This window comes from Ictalurus furcatus, chromosome 20 (assembly GCF_023375685.1).
Source record: "Ictalurus furcatus strain D&B chromosome 20, Billie_1.0, whole genome shotgun sequence".
In the NCBI taxonomy this organism is placed as follows: Eukaryota; Metazoa; Chordata; class Actinopteri; order Siluriformes; family Ictaluridae; genus Ictalurus; species Ictalurus furcatus.
Genome location: NC_071274.1, coordinates 16,138,281 through 16,152,847, shown reverse-complemented (window position 1 = coordinate 16,152,847; position 14,567 = coordinate 16,138,281). Strand labels below are relative to the sequence as shown.

The following is a 14,567-nucleotide window of genomic DNA, read 5'->3' as shown; positions in this document are numbered from 1 at the left end:
AGTCAAAGTCTCCAGAATAACCGTGGCTGGTTCTGCAAGATGCTCAGTAAAACTTACAGCTCATTTCTTTATAAAACTGCACTAATTCTAACTGACACTACTTTTTTGGGGGTTGTCACACATATTGTCTTTGTTTCATTTATTACTGTTTACTGAACTTTACAGTAATTTTTTTTAATGGAGAAACATTTAATTATAATATTTTTGAAAGGCATCTTTGCTGAACAGCATTTAAAGGGTAAATGGCACACTTATATAGCGCTTTTATCCAAAAAGCTTTACACTGTGTCTCATTCACCCATTCACGGTAGCAGAGCTGCCATGCAAGGTGCTAAATTGCCATTGGGAGCAACTTGGGATTCAGCGTCTTGCCCAAGGACACTTCGGCATGTGGAGTCATGCAGGCCGGGAATCGAACCGCCAACCCTACGATTAGTGGACAACCCACTCTACTACCTGAGCCACAGCCGCCCCATTTCTCTGCATGTGCCTAAGACTTTCACACAGTACTGTATATGCCAGGAATTATGGTCCAAGGACACATACAAGGATTTACCTGCATCATGATTTGTACTGGGCAGCATAACACCAGGGTCTCCTGTTCGTTTCTGAGCTCGGGTTATTCTTTGTGTGGGTTTTCACATGTTCTCCATATGTCCATGTGGGTTTCCACTGGGTACTCCAATTTCCTTCTATGTTCAGAAAACATGTTGGGAGATGGATTGGCTATTGTAAATCATCACTGGGTGTGATTGAAAGTGCAAATGTGTGTGTGCAGCGTGCCCTGTAATGGACTGGTTTCCCACCTAGGGTGTATTGCTGCATTATGCCAAGCATTCCCCAGACAGGCACCAGATCCAGGACCCTGATCAGGATAAAGCCATTACTGAAAGTGAACATATTGTGCAATGGGAACTCTTGTCCTTGTCCTTTTTTAATATTATGTACTTTTAAGACATTGTAATTTTGTTAAACCAAGTCCCCCCCCCCCCCCCCCCCAAGATCACTGCAAGATGCACAAAATTATAAGTGCTGTAGAAATTGGAAAGCAACATTGGATATGAGTGACAGTAAAGTTAATAGTCAGTCAGACAGACTGCGTTGAAAGGTCCCAGTGGGTATGTGCATGCACACAAAAAGGTATCCAGGTGATTCTCACCACCCCTGGCAGTTAGGTGGGGTGACACAGAACTATACTGACATGTTTTAAGATGGATTCTTGACTAACAGACCTTTAATGAGACATATTGTTATATATAACATAATCATAACAGCTGAAACATCACCAAACAGTTCCAGCTGGTGGTAAAGATTATACAGGCACTGTGTAATTATTGCCAATTTGTAAAGGTTTTTTCAGTCGGTAATTGTTAGTTAAGGATTTTCATCTTCTGACAGGGAAATGATCTGTTTTAGGCATCTACACAGGACTTTTAATGGTTCCCCTTGAGGGACAACAAAACAACATTTACAGTTCAAGATTCAACTTTATTTCTGACCAGTGTATGTGGTTAAAATAGCTGCTGTCAGTTCTCAAAATTCATGCAGATATTGCGTGAGACCAGACTGACTGCACATATCTCTTTAACAACAAGACCAGCGATTCTTAAAGTGGTGTCTGGGGTCTATGAAGCATAGCCAAGTTTAACTGGTCTCTTGAGTTTAATGGGTTTAGGGGTTAAATTAAAGGGGTCCCTGGGTGGGAAAAATCCCTGAATTAGACCACTTAAACCTACAACTTAATCATTAAAGTTAATCAGCCAAGAACAGGAATCTGAGGCTGCAGAGATCATTGGCTCACATTTCAGTAAAATACTAGGTATCAAAAGTTTATATGAACATTTTGGAACGTGCCCCAAAACTTTCAAAAACTCGGGTGACATGTTTTCATGACAATCATTGAAGCATGAGCAAGAATAAGTTAAATATGTTTGATCAAGGAACTCAACATTTTCGGAGCATGCATGTGTTTTCAGGATCTGCTTCAACCATTAAGAGGAAAGTATAAGTGTCAACACTAAAATTCCTGAAAATAGTTCTGCCACTTAGCACATTTTGCTTCACTGGTCTGCTGAAAGAAAATGTGAGGGTCTAAACTTCAGAAGCATTATCAAATAGCCACTTCCTTAAACCCTGTCCTGAAGAGGAATTGTTAAGTGTCATTCACAGGAATCACAGGGAAACTAGGGGTTACATGAGCAAAACATTAGGCCTCATTGCAAGAACTGATAACAAAGAGACCTTGAAATTTGAGAAATATTAGCAACTGTCAGAACATGACCCAACCTGAGACAGAAAATAGCCTGCGAGCACGAGGTGCTGCGACTCCAGCTTGAAGAAGCGCATCAGAGATTAAAATGTCAGGACAAACTCTTAAATAAACGTTAAAACACATCAATCTGTTATGGTATAAAGTCTTGTTACACAAAATATACTATCTGAGAAAGACATGTTTAGAAATTTGATGCACGACAAGGAATGAAACTTTGGAAAGTTGATTTAAAAACAATAATGCACACTAATTAATGTAGTAATGACAGATTTTTTTTTTAGTGTGAAGAAGTATCAGTGTGGCACAAATCATTATTTGCTTTTTTGCGGTCTTTAAGAACAAATCCAATCAGTTTTACCATGTATTAGCTATGACTTATGGATTATCAGCTCTGACAGAACCATACTAAGAAGTGTAGGAGCACAAAATATGTTATGCTGCTTTATGATTCAAGTTTCCTGTACTGGGTTACAAAGAACACACTAAGAAGCAGCAACTCCTAATTTTCTTTAGGACACGGTTGTTCGAATTTGTTATTTTATTCAAAATAAATGTCCACATAATATCAGTATAGCTGCTATATAGTTATATAAAAAAGAGATTTGGCGATTACACCAACACTACACAGATATGATTCATCACATCTATGAGGATTAACCATGAATAAGACTCATCAGATGTGTGATATGAGGTTAGAGCTCGAGTAGCAGGTAGTATTAGATTTATTTCAGTGCCTCCACCATACCACCTATGTGCCATGCCCTTGTCATCCTGATGTGAAACTCAACTAGGCCTACAGATGTTTGAATATTGGACGTATGTCAAAGAGGGCATAGAGGAATGTTTGCATAAGCCTAATGTTTTGAGATAGAATGTGATGATTCAGCAGATATCTACAGTATATGACTGTGAAGGGAAATCGTGTCAAAGTAGGAATCTTACAATGTGTTCTGTTATACTGTATTCTGTATTGATTGGGTTGGGTTAGTCCTTGTTAATTATTCTGGGAAGTTAATGCTTTTCTAGAAAATAGCTCTAAAGGAACTGGATAGATATAAAAGCATATAAAAAGTCTCCTTTTTATTGAATACTTTGCATTTTATTCTCTGTTAAAATAAATAAACAGTTGGCATTTGCTTGCTGTCTTGACAAAACAATAGAATCCCTCCAGTTAAATAATAATAATAATAATAATAATTAAAAAAAAACCTGTTGACCAGCAAAACTACATTCTCATAATTGATAGGTGTGTGTATAAATTTTTAGTCAATAATAAAGATCCTCCTCCATGTCTCATACAGTATATAAACTTTAAACTGTACACAGTTAATAACGGAAAGGCTAAAAGGTTGATCCTGTGCTCAGGTTAATATCTGCGTAGAGATTAGAATGTATCTGTGCGAGTTTCCTTTGGTTCTCAACCAGTAAATGGATTAGCTAAGCTAAATTGCCCGTGTATACATGCTGCCGTGCGATGAACTAGCATCCACGCCTGGCACGAAGTGTTCTCAGGATAGTTTCCAGATCAAACATGACCCTAAAGTGGTTACAAGATGGAGAGATGAATTAGTTAATGTTTACAACTAAATATGAGGCAAACTAATGGTAGATTTTTACTTGTCAAAATGAGACCTGGGTCAAACATTTACAGTTGCAATCAAAATTATTCAACCCCCATTGCAAATCAGGTTTAATGTCAAAATTTAACAAATTTCCTCTGGCACTGGAAACCTGCAGCGTCTGGAAGGCAAGATGGATTCACTGACGTATCAGGAAATCCTAGGAGAAAATGTCATGCCGTCTGTGAGGAAGCTGAAGCTTGGGCGTCATTGGACCTTCCAACAGGACAATGATCCCAAGCATACCTCAAATTCCACCAAGGCTTGGTTGCAGCAGAAGTCCTGGAAGATTCTACAGGGCCATCACAGTCACCTGACTTGAACCCCATAGAAAATCTTTGTTGGGATTTGAAGAAGGCGGTTGCAGCACGCAAAACTAAGAATATTACTGAACTGGACGCCATTGCTCATGAGGACTGGGCTAAGATTCCTCAGGAACGCTGCCAGAAGCTGGTGTCTGGATATGCATCTCGTTTGCAGCAGGTCATAACAGTAAAAGGGTGCTGTACTAAGTTCTAAAGATGCTTGCCATGAAGGGGTTGAATAATTTTGAAACTGGAGAAGTCATTATAAGTTGCATTTTCAGTTGAATTTGGGGAAACCACTTGAAGCATTCATTATGTTAAACTATTTCAATTGCTTTTGTTTGATTTGTTCACTGCAAACAGCTGAAAGTCTGTAAATTTAACAATAAACCTGATTTGCAGTGGGGGTTGAATATTTTTGATTGCAACTGTATTCACATCTTTCTGTGCTATGAACAAAGCCATAGCTTCAGGGCATGCTGACATAACAAAGCCAAAAGAAGCTAACATTACAACCTCTGGATATGAAAACAATATCTTAGACCATTCTTGTTTGCCTCAAAGCATGAGAAACATGGAAGGACCACTCCTCTACTGTACAAGAGAGTGCATGTTTGAAAATGTGAACGTGAAATGCTGACCTGGCTCGTCACATAATGGTGACACTCCTTACTGATACCCAGAGAGAAATTACAAGTGAAAGCACTTCTCATCCTGACAAGTTGAAACAGCACTGTTTGCTGCGATTGAGTTTCATAAAAACTCTCCATAAAGCTTACTTTTTTTATCGCATTAATGCCTTATATTACAGCAATGTCTTTACTTATGTAAGACCTGGCAAGAGGTGAATGACTCTTCATAAACTCTGCATGAATCTGAGTGCATTTCACCCATTCTTACACAGTGATAACGTATTAGTTGATTACACTGTTTTCAATAATCTAAGACTTTATTGCTCAGATCTGACATAATGTGACAATATATCCCTTTTTTTGACATCTAGTAACTGATTTCTTTCCATGAAACAGCAAAGCGTTTGGTGTAAGTGGGTCTTGATTGGAATGATAATTGTCAGAAAGTTTGGCAGAATTGCTATAAATGACATGACAGACCCACTGCTAGCCCACCCAGCTACTTCAACACTTCATTTTTGTGCAAGCTTTTTCATGCTAGTCTTGGCAAATTCACAGTCCTGTGAACCTTTTGGCCATGGGGTTTGTTGTGAAGGTGTTGAAAGATAAGAGAAAGGTTTTACAGTCTCTGTGACTGAAAGGCAGCGCTTATATCACTGAAAACAATGATATCCAAATCAATCATGACTTGGATTATGAGGGAAAAAGACAGAAAAAGCACAGCAATAGTCCAATACACAAATTAAAAATAAACAAAACATTTTTCGATGAAAAAATGTCCAATGTTATCTATAAAATAGAATTTGGTGAATTTAATGATTATTTTTCTTGCTTCTTCATACAGCATTGTCAGCAGTTTTCCTCAAGAGTTCGATTCCTATTGATACGCTCTAGGTAATTTCTTTCAATGTGCCTCATTAAGGTGTCTATTGACATTTTTATAAGTCTCCAATTCTCTGTAAATTATGAGTCAGAAGAATCAGATATTTTGAAACCTAAAACTGAATATATTGAGCATTCGTAGAGATGGAAGAGGATATAAAATATCTTTAGGGGATATAGGGAGTCTCTAGGGATATTATTACCAATAATACAAACAATCATTCTGAAATAAAAAAAAAATATACAAAGACACAACCAAAGTGTATAAAGAACTAAGATAAATATAAAGCACTAAATAAAAAAGTAAAATAACTGAATACCTGCTGGATATCCAAAACAAACTACTGGAACCCCTGAAAACTGAACAAGAAAAAAAATCACATTCACCAATGTCATTTTTATTGTTTCAATATCATAGTCTACGCTTTTTAACAACTTCTGTTACTTGAGAAAGTACAAGTCTTGAGAAAGTACAACTCTTAAATGCCTTGTTGGTTTCATCCTTGTGAAATAAGTGTGTGGTGTCCAATTTATTGCACAATGTTTCTATCAAGCCTTTTCTTTCTGTTTTGTGGTACAATTTGATCATTGGTGGCTGCAATGGAAAAAAGACAAACATTATGACAGGTAAATATAAAAAGAAAAACATTTATAACATATGAATAGAATATTTTGAAGAATACTTTGATGCAATACTTTGTGACAGTGTCTTTTGTTAAAAGTGCTATGCAAATGAAATCAAATTGATTTGATAATATATTGTAATTATACAGCATTTTAATCATTAGAGTTGACATATTATATTGTATATATTATTTTCTATTTGGAAGAATGTGGATTATCATGACAAGCAGGTTCATATACAGTGGGTCCAAAAGTCTTAAACCACATTGAAAAAATATGTTTGAATTTAAAACTGCAAATAAACTGAAAGTTTTAGAATTGTTAACAATTTAAAAACACAGAAAATAAAGATTCTGCACTATTTCTGACTCACTATTTAAATTTGACCAAATTTATGATATTGTCCATGTTAACCCCTTTGTACAAAAGGTTAGGGTCTTTTCCCTTCCATTGAAGCACATGTTCAGACTAAACTCTGATGGATTTGATCTAACATGGATCATCAGGTTTGACACAAATGTGTGGAGTCCATTACAGCTCAAGTGCACACTGTCACTAAAACAAAAGGGGGCATATTTCCAAGATTCTACTTTTCACTCAAGTTATTGCTTATACTATCATTTGTAATGAAAAAAATGTTTAAAAGAATGTTAAGACAAAGCATTTTCACTAGTGCTACAAGACTTTTGGACCCCATTGTATTTCACATACACTGATCAGCCATAACATTAAAACCACCTGCCTAATATTGTTTATGTCCTCTTGTGCTGCCAAAAAAGCTCCAACCTTTTGAGGCATGGACTCTACAAGTCCTCTGAAGGTGTGCTGTGGTATCTGGCACCAAGACATTAGCAGCAGATCTTTTAAGTCTTTATCAGCAAACACTTCTTCCTACAGGGGAGCTCCATGGCATAACTAGTATGTGATGGAGGGGATGCTGTTCATTATCCAGAATGGCTGTGAGTTTTTTGACTGTCCTCTATTCCACCACAACCTTGGAACTGTCCAGAGAGCAGCCCAAGACCGAGCCAGCCTTCTTGACCAGTTTGTTGAGGTTTTTTTTTTTTTTCATCTCCACCTATAATGCTGCCTCTCCAGCAAACTGCTGCAAAGAAGACTGCACTGGCTACCACAGACTAGTAGAAGATCTCTAACAGCTTGCTGCAAACATTAAAGGACCTGAGCTTCCTCAGAAAGTAGAGTCTGCTCATCCCTTTCTTGTACACAGCCTCTGAGTTGACCTTCCAGTCCAGCTTAGGTATCTGTAGGTGTCAACCAGCTCAACTTCCTGACCCATGATCCAACCGCACAAATTGGGGTCTGTCAGATAGGTAGTCAGTGATCCAGGAGATCATGGACGTGTCCTCCTATATTTTTCTCATCTTCTCTCATCTTCATGCACTTGAAAAATCAAAGAAGGTGATTCTCACTGTGGTGTTGTAGTCCAGATGGGAGTGGGCCCTTTGATGGATATATATATATATATATGATAGATATATGACTGCACCATCCACACTAACATGTGGCTAGTAAGCAAACTGCAAGGGGTCCAGAAAAGAGCTGACTTGAGGTCTTATATGGAACAGCACCAGTCTCTCCAGGACCTCCATTACATGTGATGTGAGGAATACTGGTCTATAATCATTCAGGGTGGAGGGAGTTGTCTTCTTTGGAACAGGAGCCAGACAGGATGTTTTCCATAGCTCTGGGACCATCTCCAAATGAAGGCTCAGCTTGAAGAGGTGCTGGAGGACCCAGCACAGCTGGTTAACACAGACCGTCAGTACTTAGCACAGACCCTAAGTACTAAGTAGTGAGAAATTACACTTAAGTAAAAGTGTAGATAATGTGTCAAAATTACTACTACTCAGTTAAATGGAGAAGTACCCAGCCAAAAAAGTACTCTCAAGTGAAAGTCAAAAAGTTGCTACTTTTAAATGTATTCAAGTTCTGAAAAGTAAAAAGTGATGAAATTAAGTTAATGTTATGTTTTTTATGTGAAAAGTAACTTTTATTACATTACATTTTGCCTGCAAACATAATTTTATCTCATTTAGTCTCATGAATAAAGCTACGAAGTTTGTTAATGAATTAATCAGAAGTAAAATATCATGTAAATAACCAATATTAGCTTGGATTTGACTTATGGATATGTTAGCTACTGGAACTGATGCTAGTCTAACCTGGAATTAGCAAAAAATACAAGCCAACGTAGCAAATTAGAGAAACTTACCAACATGCATTTTCAAATGAGATGTTGATGCTTTCTAGGGAGGAAAATAAGACGCCTTATTTTAGAGAAGTCTTTGCTCACTTCAGCATATTGAAAGATTTTTTACTGAGGTAGGGCCAGGCATGCTCATCCTCAGTATAGAAAAAAATCTGCAGTCTTGTGGCTTATCTACATTCAAGCACACACACATATATAACTGTAGGGTTAACTACATTGTGTACCATTAGAAGATCTAAATAGATGAAGAATTAGCATAATTCTTGATAGTTTTTTTTCAGCATTGATGAATTTGGTTGGATGCTTTAATCTGAAATGTAAATAAAATTCATAGGAGCTCATTCTATTGCTGGATGACAGAAGAAGTCAACACAGGACTTGCCATCATTGATGGAACAATGAATTGTGAAGTATACCAGTGAATTCTAAAGGAAAATGTCAGGTAATTTATTCATGAACTGAATCTCAAGAGATAGTGGGTCATGCAACAAAACAATGACCCTAAGCACACAAGTAAATAAAATGGAATAAAGTTAATGTTTTGGAATGTTGTGGAAGAACCTGAAGCAAGCAGTTCATGTGAGGAAACCCACCAACATCCCAGAGTTGAAGCTGTTCTGTACTGAGGAACGGGCTAAAATTCCTCCAAGCTGATGTGCAGGACTGATCAGCAGTAACAGGGAATGTTTAGTTGCAGTTGTTGTTGCACAAGGCGGTCACACCAGATCCTGAAAGCAAAGATATACATACTTTGCCACTCCCAGATATGTAATATTGTATCAGTCTCCTCAATAAATAAATGACCATGTCTAATATTTTTTGTCTCATTTGTTTAACTGGGTTCTTGCTGTATTCCTTTAGGACTTTTAGAAAAGTCTGAGGATGTTTTTAGTCATATTTATGCAGAAATATTTGACAAATTTTCAAGCCTCACTGTAAATAGCTTAATATCTGATATTATATATATTGTATATATTATATATTATATTTTATGGGTATGGTAGCCACCCATAAAATATGAAACAAGTGTAACATTCAAAAGAGTTGGCACATAACGCAAAACAGATGAAATGACCAGGGGAAAAAAGCATTTGCTTGTTCCAGGAAAGTGAAAGTATCACTTTTATGACTCTGAGGGTGTGTTCTACACTTGTCTCAGGTGTCACCACTGGCTTCTTTATAAAAGAGCATAATCTGAAGAGGTGAGCAGACTCCTGGAGACCGACCGTAATCTCTGTTAATTCCCTACATTCACTCAGGTAAATATATCATGAATATATCATTGCAGCATTACAATTATAGCAGAATATCATAAATTCCCATCTAAGGGTTTATAATCATTCTTTGTGCTTGTGTTTATTGCTAATGATTAATTGCATGTGAGTTTTTAGTGTTATCAGTGTAAACTTATGAAAATGTTTTTGTTTACTTAAATAGTAAAAACAAATATGATGAATGTAATGAACAGTTAGATTTTGTACAGTTTATATTTAACGAAATGGTGCCTTGATAAGAAATGTAAATAGGGTCACGCTTGTTACTGAGTATGAACTTTGGACTTCACAAAATCACAAAATCTGAGTACTCTGTATATATGTTGCTGTTGTCTTATTATATACAGTGCAATATATGTATACACGTTATTGAAACTCGCCTTTCTAACACTACTTGACATTAGAGATGTTTGTCAGAATCATTTACTGTATGATCCAAGATTATAAATGTAAATGATAATGCATGTGGGAATTGCACAATCTCTTACGCTTTATTGGCAGCACAAGTAATCATGGAAAATGTGATTTTTTTCTCGTGTGTTCTTGCAGAGACCTCACCTTGAGCAATGCGATTCAGTGTGTTTTTTTTCCTCCTGTTCCTCAGTATCCTCTACTTCAGCCTGGCACAAGGTAATTGCCATGTGTCCTGTTTAGTATGTAAATCGTTTATGGCATTAACAAACGGCTCAGCTCTTCTTTATATGACTTTCATATACATTAAAAAAAATCTCTTGTGCAACTGGTTTATGTTTATTTCCATTGGTAAATATATGCAGGATTTACTTTTTTGGAGACTACAAATTTCTTCTTCAGTTTACTAGATATCTTGTTCATTTAGTCAACACAGCTGGTGTTGCGGGAAGTACTCTGAAGATAGATGTTCGATTTCATAGCTACTTGAGTGTGTTTGTAAATCAAACATTCCTATTCAGTGATAAGCAGCACCTGCTACAAGCCATGATCACAGTTTCATTTATAACACTTCATTTGAATCTTTTTCCTCAAAGGAAAATGGGATAATAACATACTCGATGGTCAGCTGTGATCTTTTATATTAGTTCCTAAAGGGTGAATAGAGTGGGAGTGTATTGATTGTTTCTGATTGCATTTGTTTCGCTGCAATCAGACTGTTCTTGTACTGTTCTACTGCAGCATATCAAGATACTGAATGAGTCTTTTTTATCTGAAAACAATCCGAAAGTTGATCTTCCTTGATGTCAACACCTTAACACATCAACAGAACCACTGTGCTGTTGTTAACATACTAGTAATCGTGTGTGTGTCTTGCTGTAGGCTCGTATGAGGACTGCTGCCTTACCTATGTAAAGGAGATTAAACCATCCACCAGGAGAAAAGTGGATTATTACAGAAGACAGGAGCAGGATGGAGGATGTAATCTTCCTGCAATAGTGTGAGTTACAGAGTAATGTCATGTACAGTAATGTAAAAATACCCAGACATGAGCATGCACAATTTGGTATTCAATATTATTAAAGGAAAGTGATTAATGGCAACAAAAAAAAAAGAATAAAAATTTGTACCAAATGGAGAGTTAACAATGCCACTGGTCTTTATTTCCTCCTCAGGTTCAAGCTGAGGCGAGGTCGGCTCTTTTGCGCTAGACCAGGGGAGAAATGGGTGCAGGACCTCATAAAAGAGGTCGACAAAAGGAGGAAACAAAATCCATCAAATAAACGGTAATAGAATGGGTTTAGAGGCTCATGATAGGCTTGATACGTGATGATAAATTTACCCACATTTCAAAAGATACATGAATATATTCAGTAAAGCATTTAATTTCACATTAATTGTAACCTGTTTTCTTTCATTCTCTACAGCAATAAACACAGCAAACACTGGCACTGAGAACCTAAAAGCTCTAGAAAGACTTCTGTGTCCAGTTTGTGATCCAAGAATTGTGGTTCCACCCACTGTCTTCGATGAGCTTTGGTGTGCTGGCTACCCTGCGTCCATTTCAGCCAGGACGCAATGGTCTTTTCAGTACTTCCTGTATGTTGCTGCTATTACCATCCTATACTTATCTTCCTTGATGTTTTTTTTTTTCATTGCCTATGGCTGAGTGCACAGGTCCGGCCATGCATGTGCGAGCAGGAAGGATACGACCTAGTAAATGAATGATAAAAAGCATCTAAATGGTATTTTTATGGCTAGTGCTTTCACAACACACCATACATTTTATAAACACTTTATAATCCACACTATAATCGAAATGTCGGTGGAACAGTTTTTCAGCCTAACCAAATATTCTGCCATTTCCTTATGAGATTATAGTGTGTCTCACATAAAGTTGAACCTGTTGAACTTATGTGTATATTTCATATTGTGTGATGTTTAAATAAACATAATCTACATTTATTAAATTCATCCATTTTAATTACTTTAAATGTATTTTTATCCATGATTAGCTATGTAATGCTTTACTATTTGTTTAATTTTCAAAGATTATCTATGGGAAGTAGCTACTTCAAGGTAATAAAGTAAAAAGGAAATGAATTTTTACTGTCAGTTTTGAGTTCGGTTAGAGTTTCTGAAAACAATATGATTGTCACATGTATTACTTCTGGTACTTTCACTTTTAACAATCTACCTTTTGAAAAAAAATTTTTTGTATTGTAACAATAATGCTGTAAATGTTTGACTATTGCTGAGTCACAGTTAATTTGCTATGAGATATTCTTTTGAGGCTATCACTGCTGCTCTTCTGATAAAGTATTTTACTATTATAATAATACTATCATTGTATCATAATACTATCAGTGTGTGACTTTTTGTTGACAGTTATCATGTGTGGCTGAAGAAATACATCTTAGACATGTTAGAGCAGTATCAGCCTTTTTATGTGAAATTCCTGAGAGAGGCTAAGAGGTAAAGACCTACTCTATGTATATAATATATTACATCGTGCTATATCATCTCATTACTGAAAATGTGATGTTTAAAGTGATGGATATATAAATAGCTAAATGTACAAGCTTATGTGATTATGGATATATCTGAGTCTGAGATGCTGAACCAACGAACTGATTATTACCAAGGCTGACAGTATGTGTGTGTGAAAAAGAAAGTGTATCTAACCTGCATATCTAGGTGTGACTCAATACGCTGACTTGTATGCCCTAAGCAGCAAATAAAAAGCTCAAAGTCCATCTTAGAAGAAAGGTTTATTGCTCCATCTTCAAAGACCTGGGGTGATACAGTATGTACTGCTAGTCCTAAAGTATCAATACAATATGATGGCCATAGGTGTTATTTATTTCTTTTCCTGCACTGATATGAAACAACCATTGTTAAGAATTAAAACCAAATTAATCAGACATACATTCCAGGATTAGCCGTATACCCAAAACAGGCCAGGCTGATAAAGGTATACTTACACTAACCAGGAAATTAAAATACAACCAGAGAAATTGAACTCCCTAAGCAAATAAAAACAGTAAGAAAGAATAAAGAAAGTAGCAGTCCTGCCTATCTACATCTAGGTCAGTTATTCAAAATACACATGGCTAGTTACATACTCTTGAGGTCAACAGTTTACATATACCTAGGCTAAAGTCATTCAAACCCAATCTTTCACAACTCCACATATTTCATGCTAGCACACATTTCCTGTGTTAAGTCAGCTGGGGTATCTACTTTATTTCATTAAGAGGTCATTTCAAAATAATAGCTAAGAAACTGATTTCTTTCAGCTTCTATTTACTAGATCAGTGGGTCAAAAGTTTACATACAATTTGTTAGTATTTGGTGGCACTGCCTTTTAATTGCTTGATGGGGTAGCCTTCCACAAGCTGTTCACAATACTTGGCTATTCCTCCTGAAAGAACTAGCATAACTCAGTCAGGTTTGTGAGCGTCCTTGCTCAGACACGCATTTTAAGTTCAGTTCACAAATTTTCTATGGGATTTAGGTCAGGGCTTTGTGATGGCCACATCAATACTTTTACTTTGTCTTTAAATCATTTCACTTTTGTGTTTTTGCTAGAAGACCCAGCTGTGACCATGTTTTAACTTTCAGGCTGGTGTTTTGAGGTGTTGCTTTAGTATTTTAAGATAATCCTACGTTCTCATGATGCCACTTATTTTCGGGAAGTGCACCGGTCCTTTTTCCAGCAAAACACTACACAACATGATGCTGCCACCCCCATGCTTCACAGTTGGGATGCATGGGATGCACGGTAACATGAAATATGTGGTGTTGTGAAAAACAGATGAATCCTTAGTCTAGGTGTATGTTAACTTTTGGCCTCAACTGTATGTAACTGCAGTTCTTTGAACAAATAACCGCCAGGGGCAGTGATAATTACCTGGATACCTACTTTTATTCATGTACATGCATGCTGAGACCATACAACAAAGTCAGTAAGTGACATATGACGCAGTATTTGCAATAAATTTTGTTTTTATTCTGACATCTTTCCCAGGGATTTTTTCTCCCAGGCAAAGCTGGTTTTGAAAGACAAGAAAGTCCGTTTGTTCTCTTGGATTCATAGGACCATGGTTAAATAAGTAGTTAGCGTTCTGTTCTGCCCCTCCTGGAAACCAAGTTTTAAAGAGTCACTTCAAAAATGTATGCCATGATGTCATGAGGTACCGAGACACTAACTGAAAAGGTGTTTGGAGATGACCGCCACACTGTTTTAATTTGTGTTAACTGTTTTAATTAATACCAAGAAAGGTACCAAACCAATAGCGCTGCTATATCTCTCCAT

At 36.8% G+C, this 14,567-nt stretch overlaps 1 protein-coding gene across 1 annotated transcript; it reads left to right on the top strand.

Moving 5' to 3' along the window:
- Positions 1 to 9,719: 9,719 nt before the first annotated feature.
- Positions 9,720 to 13,005, top strand: ccl25a (chemokine (C-C motif) ligand 25a). Its single transcript, XM_053651517.1, has 5 exons — positions 9,720 to 9,823; positions 10,388 to 10,468; positions 11,132 to 11,249; positions 11,425 to 11,535; positions 11,677 to 13,005. Exons 2-5 carry the CDS (start codon positions 10,405 to 10,407, stop codon positions 11,702 to 11,704), a joined length of 321 nt encoding a protein of 106 aa, XP_053507492.1. The 5' UTR covers positions 9,720 to 9,823; positions 10,388 to 10,404; the 3' UTR covers positions 11,705 to 13,005.
- Positions 13,006 to 14,567: the final 1,562 nt, after the last annotated feature.